At 46.6% G+C, this 16398-nt stretch overlaps 1 protein-coding gene across 1 annotated transcript in view; it reads left to right on the top strand.

Annotated features, from left to right (window-relative positions):
• ANTXR1 (ANTXR cell adhesion molecule 1) overlaps positions 1 to 16398 on the top strand; it is a 240802-nt gene that overhangs the window by 130354 nt on the left and 94050 nt on the right. Inside the window, exon 13 of the mRNA XM_065890773.1 lies at positions 12780 to 12875. Within this exon, the coding sequence (XP_065746845.1) occupies positions 12780 to 12875 (96 nt within the window). The remainder of the gene's footprint in view (positions 1 to 12779; positions 12876 to 16398) is intronic.

The raw sequence follows: 16398 nt of genomic DNA, 5'->3' as shown, positions 1-16398 counted from the left end.
AATATTCTCAGTCGGGGAATTAGGGAAACGTCATCATCATTTGATATCAAAACAACTCCAAAAGTTGTGGGAACCAGGTCTGGTGAATGGTGGGTTATCAAGCTGGGAACCTCACCGATAAAAAACAAAGCACGACTTAGAAGATATCAGATTTACTTTTGGTGGCCTATAAGTTGGTTTCAGAAACACTTCCGAGGGAGATGTTTCAGAATTCCTTTGAGCACTGGTTGAATCGCTGGAGAGTCTCCAGCATCCAAAGCCACCGGTTTGGAGGGAATTAGATTCATCTGGGTGTGGGAGTGCCTCATTACTTTATAGCCCTGCTTTTGAAAAAGAGTTCCACAAGGGCTTAGGTAATTCTCACCTAATATGGTTTCTATACTGCCTAACTTCGAGGGTTAGGGAATCCAGTATCTTCAGTGCCTATCACTTTTATTGCCATTTCTAGCCCAGATTACCTCTCAGGTAGTAAGAATAAATCATCATATTTGATTACATTTTACCCTCATTAACGTTTGGTCAACTTTAATGGAAGCTATTAAATTTACCATTGGAAAACTCACTTGGATTTCCCTTTCCTTGACATTGTGATGGCAACCTGAGGGCCTGTGGCTTCCCAAATATGTAACCTGGGACCACCCACCAACACCATAGCTCAGTCACAGTTGCAAGAGGTTGTTCACAGGAATCAAATTTATTTACCTGAGCCAAGTCTGGGCACATCACCAGGAACATGGCTTGGGCATAGAAGCAAGGGAAGAATGGAAAGGAAAGTCACAGTTATTGAAGGAGGCCTGTGCCAGGATCTGTACATACTTTATCCTATGTAACAGCAAATCAATCCTGGGAAGTAGGAGCTATCTCAATATCATATATGTTGAGAAAAGGAAGTTTAAGAGAGAGGTTGGGTAAGTTGCCTAAAGCCCACATATCAATTAGTGGAAGAATTTAGGACTTAAATTTAAATTTTACTGAGTCCAGAAATTCAGTTATTTGTAGCGAGGTGGATGGACCTAGAGTCTGTCATACAGAGTGAAGTAAGTCAGAAGGAGAAAAACAAATACCGTATGCTAACACGTATATATGGAATCTAAAAAAAAAAAAAAGGGTTCTGAAGAACCTAGGGGCAGGACGGGAATAAAGACACAGACCTACTAGAGAATGGACTCAAGGACACGGGGAGGGGGAAGGGTAAGCTGGGACGAAGTGAGAGGGTGGCATGGACGTATATACACTACCAAATGTGAAATCGATAGCTAGTGGGAAGCAGCTGCATGGCACAGGGAGATCAGCTCGGTGCTTTGTGACCACCTAGAGGGGTGGGATAAGGAGGGTGGGAGGGAGACGCAAGAGGGAGGAGATATGGGCATATATGTATATGTATGGCTGATTCACTTTGTTATAAAGCAGAAACTAACACACCATTGTAAAGCAATTATACTCCAATAAAGATGTTAAAAAACAAAAACAAAATTTTACTGAATCCAAAGCCCAAGCTCTTTGCAGCGAGGCTGGTGAGCTGTTTCCAGTGATGGGACCATGGAGGGGGTGGTGAGCAGCCTGGGGCAACGTTGGCGCCTGTGCCATTTCTGCCCCCCACAAGCTGTGGAAGGCGTTAATCTGCCAAACCGTCATTTCCCTTAGTCTAATAAATACTTGAGGGCCAAGTCCTTTTGTGTTTGAAACATTGTATTACATCTCAAAGTCACAAAGATGAGTAAAGTCATATATATGTCCTCCAGGCGCTTAGAGTTCAGTGAGAGGTACGTAATGATATAATATCTATAATATAAAGGAGACGCTAAGATAGAGATATAAGATAAAATGAGAGCCCAAACTCAGAGTTCAGTGGTAGCATTTACTTGTCTGTGTTCCCCATGCATACAAGGTGTGTGATTAGAGAGACCGTGTCCATCTTTACGTCAGTGCTTGTAGAGGGCCTGGCACATAGTAGGTGTTCAATAAATATGTAAGGTATAAATGCACTGGGTGGAGCCTGAGCTAAGACTTGAAAGATGAAAAACAGTTGCCCAAGCAATGAAAGGAAGAAAAGGTGTTTCGGGGAGAAGAACATGAGAGAGCAGTGAGGTGTATACAGGGAACTACACGTGGTTGAGTTTCGTCAAATCACAAAGTGTAAGGAAGGAGGTGGTGAGAAAGGAGGTTGGAGAAAAGAGAGGCTTAATTGTGAAGGGCCTTGAGCTAAAGACTCTTGGATTGAGGGATCCATAAATGGATTCTGGGGATTTGATGGACCACCCCCACCTCCAAAATTATAATCAAAATTAGTGAGCTTGTGTACAAATGTGAATGTGTACTTTTCCGAGGAAAGGGTGTATCACTTTCATCAAAGTCTCCAGTATTAAGAACTCTGGACAGTGAAGAGCTGTTGAAGAGTTCATGGGTGGGCAGAGCTATCATAACATTTTAGGTCGATGACTCTAGATGCGGTGGTAGAGGATGGAATTTGACTGACAAGGATGGTGGTGGAGGAACCAGTGAAGCGATAACTACAGCTGGCCAGAAAAAAAAAGTAGTAAGATTCTAAGCCTAATCAAGTATTGGAGAAGGAGTAGACAAGGGCAGATTCAAGAAGTCCTTAGGTGGTCAAAGGAGCAGATGTGCTGATAGGAGGGTGTGACCTCAGGTAGGAGAGAGAGGGAGAAAAAGAAAACTGAGATGGACTTCCAGATTTCGCACTTGGATTGATGGGTAGTACCATTGAATGAGGGGAAGAGAACGAACAGGTTCGAAGGGGAAAACAGGGAGCTCAGTTGGAACTGTTGAGTTTGCAGTGTCAGTAGGACCTACCAGACAGTGGAATGACCCTGACTATGACCCTGAAGCATAAGGAGAGATCTAGTCTAGAGATAAAGAGTTGAGTCATCAATATCTAGATGAGAGTTTAAACTCTCATCTAGAGAGGGCGCCACCAGGGAAGCCCTACCATAATTTTTTAAAGTGAAAAAAAAAAGTAGACACTTCAGGCACAATAAAAAGTATATACCTTTCTTGGGCTTCCCTGGTGGCTCAGTGGTTGAGAGTCCGCCTGCCGATGCAGGGGACACGGGTTCGTGCCCCGGTCCGGGAAGATCCCACATGCCGCGGAGCGGCTGGGCCCGTGAGCCACGGCCGCTGAGCCTGCGCGTCCGGAGCCTGCGCTCTGCAGCGGGAGAGGCCACAACAGTGAGATGCCCGCGTACAGCAAAGAAAAAAAAAAGAAGTATACACCTTTCTTAAAAAAATGGATCCATGTGGCATGCTGACATTTAAGGGACTGCATACAAGGAAAAGCCCATGGGGAGGTGGGCAAGGAATGATCAGAGATAGGAGGAAGGAAGCTGAGGAGAGCACTGCCGCAGATGCCAGGGCAATAGAATTCCAATAAAATGCAGGGTGGGATGGGCGGAGAAGTTAGATAATGGCTAAAGTTACTTCCAGAAATAACAGTCAGAATATATAAGCTCTGGGAGAGAATTTTGGTCTCTGGGCTTGCCTATCCAGAACTTCTCAGCGGCAATAAAATGACTTAAATTTCATCTTTCGAAAGAAAACTTGCCTGTACTCTGCCAGCTTTGTCTGGGCAGGAAACAGAGCTCATACCAGCTGCTGAGGATGGTTCAAAATTCCACTTCGGAGCACTGGAATGTGACACCTCCCAAGTGGCAGCCTCTGCCCAGGGAGGGAGCAAAGCTGCCTGGAGTGGAGCGTGACGGGTGCAGCAGGGGGTACAGAGGCTTCCAGCCTCCCTCGAAGGAGCGGACAGTCCTCTGCCTGCTCACAGGTTCTCCCATCTGAGCAGGAAAAGTCAGCATGTCCTTGGTCCCTTAATCTCTGTCTGCACATCCCCCTCTCACCCAGATGGCCTCTTGGGTATTTAGAACAAGCAAGTTGCCGTGAGATCACAAGATCATGGACCAGAACTGCCCGTAGTGGAAGGGCCTCTTTGCCTTGAGTGCTTTTCAACAGTGCCTCAAAGACATTCTCACTCAATACCAGAGAAATAGGGACAGGGCCGTGGATGGAGGGAGGAGAGGAAGAGGGACCACTGGGTAGCCTCACGTCATAGCAAAGTCTCCTCGTCGCGTCCTGGAGTGCCCTGTGGCATCATCATTTACCAACTGAAACCAGGGAAACAACCTTGCCAGCTTTTAAAAATATCTAATGGATCAATAGCTGTTTTCCTGTCCTATTTTTGACAGAGTTTGGCTAATAGCCCTTCAATGTGGCAGAATAAACCTGCTAATTCATTCTTCAGGTTAAATGTTTAAAAGACAGCCTCATCTAACCATGTGAAAGAATCTGAGTATCTTTAGTAACTCAGTGGTGATTCTCAGAATCCACAAAACCTAGCCTAGATCCTAGAACTGCAGCAAACCCACCACCCATCAGGGAGGGCTCTCCTTAACCCTTTGTTAATAATTCCTGTACACTGTTTTCAAAATGTAATTGTTACAATTACCAGGGTCCATCCTGGGGGAAGTTAAAATAAGAGATATTGGAGGGATCACTGTCCTGGGGGCAAAAAAAGCATGTGAAAAAATAGAAATGAGACCCTCAAACCATATATGAAAACCTCAGTATTGCCTTTGTTGTTGCGGACTGGAGACTAAGTCTGAGTGTAGCAGCAAATGGGCTGGAAACTGAAGCCCAGGATTAAACAGCTTTGCCAACCTCGTCGCGGGCATGGGGCCTGTCTAGGGAAGACTCACAGCCAGGGGCAGAGTTATGGGAACGCTGATGAAGTTTAAGTTTCAGGGATGCTCATTTGAATGGGTCCCTTCTAGGCCTTCTAAGGTCCTGGGAGGGCTGCTTATTATTTTGCATTTGTATTTTTATGTTCTTTTTCTTAAAGAGGCCTCCCCAAATCGTACAAGCATCAGGCCCCGCACAAAACCAGCCTGCATGGAGCAGAAGAAGACAGCCTCTGCTCTCTCTCGGTGGGCAGCACGCTCCCCAGATAGGAAGGGGAGAGCAGAGGCCCATGTTCGCTGTGCTCTGGCCTCGTTTACTGAATGAGTAAAGGGGAAGAAAGGCCTGGAGTTTTACACACAGTGCCCTCAACGTGGAAGGGTACACAGGAGTGGGGAAGGATGCTCCCTCCTTAACTGAGACAGTTTTCCAGGCAGAACTGAAGACACTTCATTGGCTACATAATAACCCCATGCCTGAACGATGAGGAAGAATCCCAGTTCAAACCCAGCTTGGAGATGGGGGATTCCACCAAGTTTCTTTAAGTTGAGCTTCCCCCAGTTTCCCATCATTCCTCTCAGTTTGACCCTCCTCCCTTTACCCTGGCCGGCAAGCAGCTAAGGCCTATACAGAAGTCTCTGAAGCCAGGGGGAACAACAGGCAGGGGCCCACTGGGGGCCTTCCCCCCTTGTGCGGACAGGTTTTTTTTTCCCTTTTCTTTCTGTTTTTTTAAAGATAAAATGTTCAGAGCCAAAAAAAAAAAAAAAAAAAAACCACCATAAAAAAAACAAGACAGGAAGGAACAGTGATGAGGCCTCCCTCTCTCCTGTCACACAAGATCCCTCACCCCCCTGCTGTGTGTCAGAAATCCAAAATTACTAGAAACCTACCATGTGAGAGATGCTTTCATTATTCAAGTTTCCAAATCTATCCTCTTGAAAACAATGCCTACTCATCTTAAAAGATGCCCTCGTTTGGTGAGCCAGGGACAAAGGCATTTTAAAAACCCACGATGGGGGCTTCCCTGGTGGCGCAGTGGTTGAGAGTCTACCTGCCGATGCAGAGGACACAAGTTCGAGCCCCGGTCTGGGAAGATCCCACATACCGCGGAGCAACTGGGCCCGTGAGCCACAACTACTGAGCCTGCGCGTCTGGAGCCTGTGCTCCACAGCAAGAGAGGCCGTGATCGTGAGAGGCCTGTGCACCGCGATGAAGAGTGGCCCCCACTTGCCACAACTAGAGAAAGACCTCGCACAGAAACGAAGAAGCAACACAGCCATAAATAAATAAAAATTAAAAAAAAAATATATATATATATATAAAGCCATGATGCAGGGATTTGCCTTGCAAGCCAGGCAGCCTTCAGGGAAATTTATCCTAACAAGGAATGACCAGAGGAAGGAGCAGCCCAAGCATCTGCCCTCACGTTTAATATTCTGTGTCTGCGTGCTCCACTGCAGGCCTCTGTGAGCACCTTACACCTCAGCGTTCATAGGAAAAGAGGCATAAAACTACTATTTATTGAAGAAAATGGATGTCCCCTCCCCTAACTGGAAGATGTACCTCCTTAGCACCGCTTCCTTTCACCTCTAGTCACACCCGAAAGCCCTCCCACTTCCTGCTGAAAATATTTTAAACCAAAGGGCCATGTTGATTTATTAAACTCTATTTTTTTTTTTTTAATTTATTTATTTATTTTTGGCTGTGTTGGGTCTTTTCTGTGAGAGGGCTTTCTCTAGTTTTTTAGCAAGCGGGGGCCACCCTTCATCGTGGTGAGCAGGCGTCTCACTTTCATGGCCTCTCTTGTTGCGGAGCACAGACTCCAGACGCGCAGGCTCAGGCTCAGGAGTTGTGGCTCACGGGCCCAGTTGCTCCGTGGCATGTGGGATCTTCCCAGACCAGGGCTCGAACCCATGTCCCCTGCATTGGCAGGCAGATTCTCAGCCACTGCGCCACCAGGGAAGCCCTAAACTCTATTTTTACTTTTTAAATAAAATAAGAAATTAACTTGTGTTGGTATCTAGGCTGTCGGGAAGATAACAGTGGCAGGAGGCAATCTTTGGCTATTTATCTACTGCTGTCTTCCCTTCTGAAATCTCTTTCAAAGCTTCCAGAGAATTCCATGCAGAGGCTGCCCCAGCAAGGACAGGAGCAGAGTTTGCTGGGCAGGTCAGCTCCTGCTCTCGCTTCATGTCAGAAAGTCAAGTCCAGGCAAGGCCTCGCTCAGGCTCCCCTCCCTGGCGTCAGAGAGCCTGGAAGATGCATCCACTTCCAAGCCTGGAGGCTGGCTGGTTCAGAACTTCTGCGTGGTGAGGAAGCCACCTCGCCTCCTGCCATTTAGCCATCCAAGACAGAGCCTGGGCAGGCGCGTTTAGGCCCTGACCCAAATGGCCCTGCTCAGCCCCATGGTGGAGGCCATGTGGGCCCAGGGGTCTTTTCAGTCCTACCACCCTGTGCCCTGGTGAAGGGAGGAGCAGAGGCCGAGTCCACATGCTTGTCCTGAGTCAGGCTGAGAGCAGTGGTCAGCCCATGACCCTCCTGAGCTCCGATCCAGGAAGAAGCTTTGGGGAGCAGGCAACGCGTAACACAGGGTGTGCCAGCAGACAGTGAGCTGGGACACAGGAGGGTAGGTTGGAGGCCAAAGCCCAAGGAGCCAAGGCAGTTTGCACCAGAGCAGGAGGACAGAGCCAGGTTCTGGGCCACCAGGCTACATGGTGTGGGCTGTGGAACATTCCACATGCCTCCCGGCCCAGGGCAGAGTCTTAGCACCCAAAGGGGCTTTTCATCTTGGGACTAGATGAAAATGCAAAAGGATTCATTTAGAGTAGCTGAACTAATTTCACGAATGAGGCAGGTACTAAACAGGGCAGATGTGTATGTATTTCTGCTACATACTCATATTCATTCAACAGGTAACACAGAGCCATCCTTACATAATTGTCAATTCCTCTTCACAAGGTAATTGATAGAAATTCCAATTCAAGATCATAAGGGGCAACCAGGCCCTGCTGTGGCCTCCATCCCTTTCGGACTTCACTCTGAAATACACTTTCACTATGTGACTCTCTGATCCACCCGGAGCCACGTGGATGAACTTCCTTCCATCAGATGGAACAATTACAAACACGGTCTCAGTCTCCCATGCAGATGCCTTATGTTTAGTCTTTCAAGTATAGATATTTCTTAAGCGAATTTTTTATAAATGTGACATTAGAGTGTAATGATGAAGTGGAAGGGGGCAAGGTTCAGACTGTGAAGGTTCAATTCCCAGTTTTGCAACATTAAAATTGAGGGCATATAAATATGTCCATAAGTGGTACGGGAAGGGTCTGGGTAAGTTACATACCTTCACTGAGTCTCCTTGTTCCTTATTCAAGAAGGGGATAAGAGTTCCTGCAACAAGACTGCTTTAACAAGGCTCGTTTAATTAAATGAGCTCATGCATAGGTAGCACTTTGCCTAGTGCCGGGAATGCAGATAGCACACAATAACAGTCACTATCGTTAGTAAAATTAGTACAAACACATCCACGAAAATGCAAGAGTTTCAGAAGGAGTGACCCTGTAAAATGTCATCCTAAAAGACTGGGAGGGACTGCAAGAGCCCTCCACCTGGGCCTTCGGCCTCCAGTCTTCCCCTCAGGTCCATACTCTATGCATTGAAAGCATTTACTTCCCAAGAAACAAGTCCGATCACAGTCTCCCCAGGTTGAAGCCACTCAGGCTCAAGATAGAAGCCATGCCCCTCAGCTTGGGCTCCAACAGTGGGGACCCTGCCTCCTTCACCCCTACACCATGCACTTTGTGTTTGCTTTCTGTGCAGGAATGCCAAGCTCTCCTTCGCCCTGAGGGCGAGAATCCAGTGTCACCTCCTCAGTGCTAGTTCCAGACACTTAGTTCTTAGTGCTTGCTGAGGGCAGTAACCTGCTGGTTGAACTTGTAGGCTGTGGAACCAAATGGCCCAACTCTGTTAAAAATTTAGTGTATTGAAATATAGTTGATTTACAATGTTAATTTCTGCTACACAGCACAGTGATTCAGTTATACACATATATACATTCCTTTTCATATTCTTCTTCATTTATGGTTTATCACAGGATATTGGCTATAGTTCCCTGTGCTATACCGTAGTACCTTATTGTTTATCCATTCTCTATATAATAGTTTGCATCTGCTAATCCTAAACTACCAATCCATCCCTCCCTCCCCCTTGGCAACCACAAGTCTGTTCCCTGTCTGTGAGTCTGCTTCTGTTTCGTAGATAGGTTCATTTGTGCTATATTTTAGATTCCACATATAAGTGATATCATATAGTATTTGTCTTTCTCCGTCTGACTTACTTCGTTTAGTATGATAATCTCCAGGTCCATCCATGTTGCTGCAAATGTCATTATTTCATTCTTTATTATGGCTGAGTAGTATTCCATTGTATATATGTACCATATCTTCTTTATCCATTCATCTGTCAGTGGACATTTAGGTTGCTTTCATGTCTTACCAAATGGCCCAGTTTTAAATTCTGGTTTCTCCCTGTGACCTTGGGCAAGTTGCTTCTTCTGTCCTTGCCTCAGTATTTTTCTGTAAGATAGGAAAAAAACAATATTATTGAATTCATAAGGTTGTTAATATTAAGTGAACTAACACATGGAAAGCATGTTAGTACATATTTAGAAAGGACAGTCCCTGGCACATAGTAAGTGTTCAATAAATACGAGCTATACTGATAACAAGTATTATTATCATCACTATCATTACTACTATTGCACCAGAATGTAAGCTTTGAGACTCAAGAGACTGCTTTTTCCACTGCCTGGCACATAAAAGGTGCTGCATGAAACTCACAGATATAGAGAACAAACTAGTGGTTACCAGTGGCGGGCGGGAGGTTGGCGGGGGGGGCAACCGAGGGGTTGGGGGAGCGGGAGGTTCAAACTGTTGGGTGTAAGATAGACTCAAGGATGTACTGTACAACACGGGGAATAGAGCTCACCGTTTGTTATAACTGCAAATGGAAAGTAACCTTTAAAATTGTATTACATTTAAAAAAATTTTTTTAAATAAAATAAAAACTATCCAAAAATAAATAAATTAATTAAAGGTGCTGCGTGTACAGCTGTTGAATAACGCACAGGCCCCTGAGTGTGGGTAACGGTTGATACATATCCCTCAGCAGACCATGAGCACCTTGGTTCTGTGTAATCCATCCTTACCGCTGAGGTCTGCTCCATGGGCACCGGACAGACCCTCAGTAAACGTTTGCTGAATGAATCCATGAACGAACCTCCTCCGAGGTTGCATGCACATGTTACCTACTTGTAGGACATTAGCTTCATGTCTAAGTTTATCAGAGATTCATGCCCTTTGTCTGACGGTGACTCTTTTGCACTGGGTGTTTGTATATAACGGTGCTGGAAGATCCTGAAAACCAGGCAGTGCGTTGGGGGGCTTTACTGGGGGCTGCATCCAGAGCAAGGGTCAGTCCCTCCAGGAGCGTCTGCCCCACTGCGTTTCCACTCCCCCAGCGTCCCCACTGCACCTTGCCCCTGCTGAGCCCCACGCTGTCCTCCTTCGCTACGGAAGGGAGGGCTGGGACGAGGCAGACCAAACCTGGTCAGAGACGGGCCGGATGAAGCTTTGTCTGAATCCAGGAAATCTCCTTCCGGAGCTGAAGCTTCCCCTCTCCCCTTGTGGTCCCGGTCCTCCACCCTCCCCACTTCACAGGAAAATTCCTTCTTTTTCCAGAAGGAATTAAAATAATTTTCCCCACAATATATCAGCCTTTCTGCTTCAGTTCCTCTCTCTAGAGTGAAAGTAAAATCAGGAGAGGGGAGATTGCATATAATGGGAATAAATGCAGTCTGTAGTCTTTACTAAATTCTAACTTTATACTGAAAGACCACTGTTTTATAAGCCTTGCAGTAACCAAACCACTTATTATTCTGACTGCAAACAGATTTATGATCTGAAATGGCCACCATGCTTGCTGGCCACGAGGAAACAAAGGGAGGATGAGTTACAGCTCAGCGTCTGACATGATAGCTCCCATCCCACTTGTCCAGCCATGTCTGCTTACATCTTACAGCTCATTTTCTCCTCACATCAATGCAATGAGGCAGGTGAGGTTCAGTATCTCCACTTTATGGGCATGGAACGTAGAGACTGAAAGATCAAGGGGGCTGTCCTTGACTAACAGTAAGTTTGGAGAACACACGGGATTTCTTTGTGTCTTCAAGGAGAGCATCCATCTGCCGTAGCTCATGCATAAACGTTGTGGGTCCAAGAGCATCCTCTGGCTGCTGTGCCCTCTCCCCACCCACTGCCCAGCCCTGCACCTGCACTTGTGAGGTGCAGCTCCCTCGGGGACAATCTGGCATTCCCAAGCCTTGGCTTGGTGGGAGCCGAGTGTTTAGTTCCCTGGCTTTTGGGTCAAAGGCATTCCAGGGAGTAAAAGCCGCCTTTAAACAGCTTCCAGTAGCCCCCACCGAGCACTCAGAGTAGGGGTGAGTCACACCCCAGCTCCGCCATTAACCTGCTGTGTAGCCTCAGACAGGCCATCCAACCTCCCCCTCTGTAAATGGTTGGGGAGAGGGCAGCTTTGAAAGTCTGATCATGCTGTGAACAGTCTCCCCTGAAGACACATGCTCTGAAGGTCATGAGTGTTGTTTCGGGAGGGTCACACCTTCCATCCACTTGAGCCCATCTGTGTACCCCATAGGTCCACTGATCCTGGGTGAGAACCCCAGGGCCACGTGAGCCCTGATACCATAGGGAGGAGCCCCAAGTGCAGATTTTTAAAATACAACTTCAATAGTTTACTTTCTCATTGTGCAATGTTCAACAAAGAAAAAGAAAGGCAAAGACAGATTTTTTTTTAAATTACCATAAATCCACTACGAGCAACATCACCATTACTATTTGAGTAAATCGCCCTCAGTCTCTCTCTCACTCTTGTCAAACATAAGTCCACTCATTATATCAGGGCTGTTCTCTCAGGTCATTTAAATATTATGTGTAAACATAATGTCTACAGAGTAATTGGTGGTTCTACCATGTATTATTAACTATTCCTTAATTGTTAAACATTTAGGTTGCTTTCCTTTATCATCATCATCTGTGCAAACATATCTGGTTTTTGGGGGGGGGAGCTAAAAGTGGCATTGCCAGCTATATTCGGAAGGGGTACCTATGACAATTAATACCTGTGACAACTTGCCTCTCGCCCCCAGCTCCAAAGGTTGTACGCACTTGCACTCCCGGTAGCTGGGAAGAAGGGGTGGTAGAGGGGACTTAAATCTGCTCCCTTGAACCAGCAGCCCCAGAATACTGACACCGAGGGAGTGGGATCTCTGTTGATGAAAGTTAATAATCATGTCAGGCCACGGCAACTGTCTGTTTTGGGGACTGGCCTAGGCATGTTTGGAAGTGGGCATGATTTGTCTTGGGTGCCTGCTTCATTGGACCCGAGAGCAGCGTTGACTCAGTCACCACACCCCTCCCCTCCCAGGGTCAGCAGAAGCTGCCTCACCCTCTACTCCCTGGAATCCCTCTGCCCTTTATCGCATCCCATCAGTGGGCTCTAGACTTTGCCTCGTGAATCTCTTACACGCACCTATGAGAAACAGGCCCAGGCAAGCAGGCTGAGTTCTGAGAATTGTCCCAAGTCCAGCCCAAGGGGTGGCGGGAACAGCAGTTCCAGGGAGTGGGAGGCTGTCACTGGGCACGGGGTGATGGTCCGGAGGCAGATGGCGGTGGTAGGCCATCTCGGTGCCCAGCTGCAAAGGCAGCCATCTGCTCTGCCTCCTGCAGGATTGGTCCTTCAGGCTGTTAATCAAAGCGAAGAATGGGGCCTCCCTGAAAAGACAAACCCACTTCTCATGAGAACTGACTACACAGAGTGTGTTGCCCAGAATGTTGGGTAGCACAGTTTACTTGGCAAACTGTGCTCTTCTCTGGGCCTTAAATCTGCATACTGGGGATGGGAGTGCGGGGAGGGAGAGAGCACGGGTATTGCCTTGCCCCCCAAGCTCACACGCTGGTCGCACGCACAGCCGGCCCCACTGCTGACCGCCCTCTCTCTCGGCCCCGCAGTCCGATGGCTCCATCCTGGCGATCGCCCTGCTGATCCTGTTCCTGCTTCTGGCCCTGGCTCTCCTCTGGTGGTTCTGGCCCCTCTGCTGTACTGTGGTAAGTGCCCCAAGCTTGTGCCCCAGCCTCAGACCTCAGGCGGCTCAAAGCAAAGAATGACACAGGTTAACAGGACCATGAGTAGGTAGAGGGCAACAAGAAACTGTGTAAATAATTAACAATAAGCCTAGCGTCTTTTGGAAAATTTTTACAAAATTGGCAAAAACTAACATGATCGGGCTTCCCTGGTGGCGCAGTGGTTGAGAGTCCGCCTGCCGATGCAGGGGACGCGGGTTCGTGCCCCGGTCCGGGAGGATCCCACGTGCCGCGGAGCGGCTGGGCCCGTGAGCCGTGGCCGCTGAACCTGCGCGTCCGGAGCCTGTGCTCCGCAACGGGAGAGGCCACAGCAGGGAGAGGCCCACATAATGCAAAAAAAAAGAAACTAACATGTTCAATAAAATCCTGAGTCATTAGGAGTCAGTATGCGTTAGGGTTTGCCAATGGACACACCATTTTGGGTGGAGCAGCTGAAGGGGCTGCTCTGGGTGCAGTGCCTATGGAGGATCAGCAGAATACTGTAAATGATGAGTGTTACTTGACGTGTAATAAATACACATGCATGTGTGGGGGGGGTACATGTGCACGTGTGCACACACACGCACACACACTTGTTGAGTTGCACCAGCTGATACTCTTCCAAAGCCACCTTGGTCTTAGCAACTAGTCAGCCCTTCTGAGAAAGTGCCTCAGGCCTCTTTATTTTTAACAATAAAGAGTGGCACCGGGCTTCCCTGGTGGCGCAGTGGTTGAGAGTCCGCCTGCCGATGCAGGGGACACGGGTTCGTGCCCCAGACCGGGAAGATCCCACATGCCGCGGAGCGGCTGTGCCCGTGAGCCATGGCCGCTGAGCCTGTGTGTCCGGAGCCTGTGCTCCGCAACGGGAGAGGCCGCAACAGTGAGAGGCCCGCGTACCGCAAAAAAAAAAAAAAAAAAAGAGTGGCACCTACCTTTATTTTATTATTTAGCTACCATTTATAGGACACACCTATATGTGCCCAGCACAAGATCAGTAAGGATCTCCTCCCCATCATCGTCACCTGGAGCCACCACATAGCTCTGGCCAGCATCGCCAAATAGTGCAGGGCCTGGAATAACCCGCCACCACCTGCCGTGCCCAAACGATATGTGCTTGTCTATCAGTTTCTATTCCCTGGCCCCCAAACCAGGAAAAGACCAAACAAAGTAATATCCAAATGCAAAAAAACACCAGCTCTTGCAAGTCTAGTTCTAGCACATGCCCTGACTGCATGCACAATCAGAGCATGCACTGTACAGGCAGGTGCGTTTGAAGTGAGCGCTGCTCCACTGCCACAGCTTCTTCCGTTCCCTGCATCTCAGTTCTTCCATGGCAGGCCCAGCAGAGGAAAATAGATGGTGAGCATCTCCAGGCTAGAGCTTGTCTTCACTTTATCTCTGGAAATCCAGCATTTAGCATACGGTGCAAGGCGACTCAGATCTGTGTGTAGGACAGAAACTGAAGCCTCATAGAGCACTCGACTTGAACAAAAGGGAGAAATGGTTTCAAACAACACTTTAAGAGATGATAAATGGATGAATGCAAAACTCAGCCAGGATGTGGATCCCTGTGGCAAGGATTCTGGAAAGAAAGAGGCTTTTACACCAACAGAAGCCTCTGGTTTTGAGGGGAAAGGATGACTTGTAGCAGCCAAGAATGTGTGGGTGGGAGGGACCCTGGTGGGAGGGACAGGTGCAAGTCTCAGGTCAATTAGTGTAATCCAGGCTGGAGGGATTTCACCAAGATTTTAAGCAGTCTTAAGCACAGCAGCCCCAGGTTTAAATGTTTAAATACTTAAGGCTACATAACCATTTTATTTTTAAGGTTAAGAAAAACACTGAGGCAGCCAGACTGCTTTCTATGGTGATTCAAAAGGAAGCATATCTTCAAGTCTGGAATTCTCGGGGGAAGATAACTTTCAGAGGGCTCTTAAGGAAGAGGGTGGCTGGGAGTGTTGGTGGTGGCAGCCTGAGGTGAACACTGGGGCTTCTGTTGTAGTGGGCATCACCCTTTGTTCACTTAGTCCCTTTGATTATTAAAAACAGTTACCTCTGGGTGGGGACAGCTAGGAACAATACAACAGCCAAGCAGTACTCCACCATTTACTGGTTGTGTGATCTTGGGCAAGTTACTTAACCTCTCTGTGCCCCAGTTTCCTCATTTATATGATGAGGACGATGAGAGCTCTGACCTCATAGGTAGATGGATTAAAGGATTATCTATATAGGAATATCTATATATCTGCTTAAGGTTGTTCCTTGTATTATTATTAATAATTACTATTATTAATATTTTAAAATATTTACTATAATAGGAATATATAACTGTACTGTAATGGCATTCAATTTATATTAGTGAGAAATGTCTCTTTTTTCCAGTTTTATTGAAATAGAATTGACAGATAGCATTTTATACGTTTATGGTATACAACTTAATGATTTGGTACATGTATATATTGCAAAAAGTTTACCATAGTAAGTTAACATCCATCACCCCACATATTACACATTTTTCCTTGTGATAAGAACTTTTAAGATTACTTTCCTAGCAACTGTCAAATGTACAATACTGTATTCTAAACTGTAGTCATCCTGTTGTACATTATATACCCCGAGCTTTATCTTGTAACTGGAAGTTGTACATTTTGACTACCTTTCACTCAATTCCTCCACCCCCAACCCTGTACCCCAGCCCCCACCTCTGGCAACCACAAATCTGATCTGTTTCTATGAAGTTGGTTCTTTTAGATTCCACATGTAAATGAAATCATACAGTATTTGTCTTTCTCTGCCTGACTTATTTCACTTAGCGTAATGCCCTCAAGGTCCATCCATGCTGTTGCAAATGGAAGGATTTCCTTCTTTTTTATGGCTGAATACTATTCCACATCTTCTTTACCCATTCGTCCTTCAATGTACACTTAAGTTGCTTACATGTCTTGGCTATTGTAAATAATGTTGCATTGAACATGAGGGTGCCTGTATCTCTTCAGGATAGCGATTTTGTTTCCTTCAGATATATACCCAAAATTGGAATTGCTGGGTAGCTCTATTTCTAATTTTTTGAGGAGCCTCCATACTGTTTTCCATAGTGGCTGCACCAATTTACATTCCCATGAACAGTGTACAGGGATTCCCACTACTACTTGTTATCTCTTGTCTTCTTGATGATAGCAATCTTAACAGGCATGCAGTGATATCTTATCGTGGTGTTAATTTCCAGGAAAATGTCTCTTACTTAATGCCTTTCATTATTGGAGGCAGGATCACACGAGGTCAGATTGCTTTGCAATATTCAGAATATTTTTCAGCGAATCTATCTGGTTAAGCCTATGCTGCTTTGGAAGACAGCAAAAATGTCTTAATGTGGCCTGATTTTGTAAGTCCTGAGGAATTCCTTTACAAGGGAAGGTCTTAGAGACTGATTTTCCTCTTTATGAAGCATTTAAAAACTGCCCTTCCACATATTTCTGAAAGCTGTCTGGGGCTCTGATGCTTCGTATGCTCC

This window comes from Phocoena phocoena, chromosome 14 (genome assembly GCF_963924675.1).
Source record: "Phocoena phocoena chromosome 14, mPhoPho1.1, whole genome shotgun sequence".
NCBI lineage: Eukaryota > Metazoa > Chordata > Mammalia > Artiodactyla > Phocoenidae > Phocoena > Phocoena phocoena.
This window is presented reverse-complemented; position numbering and strand designations above follow the sequence as displayed.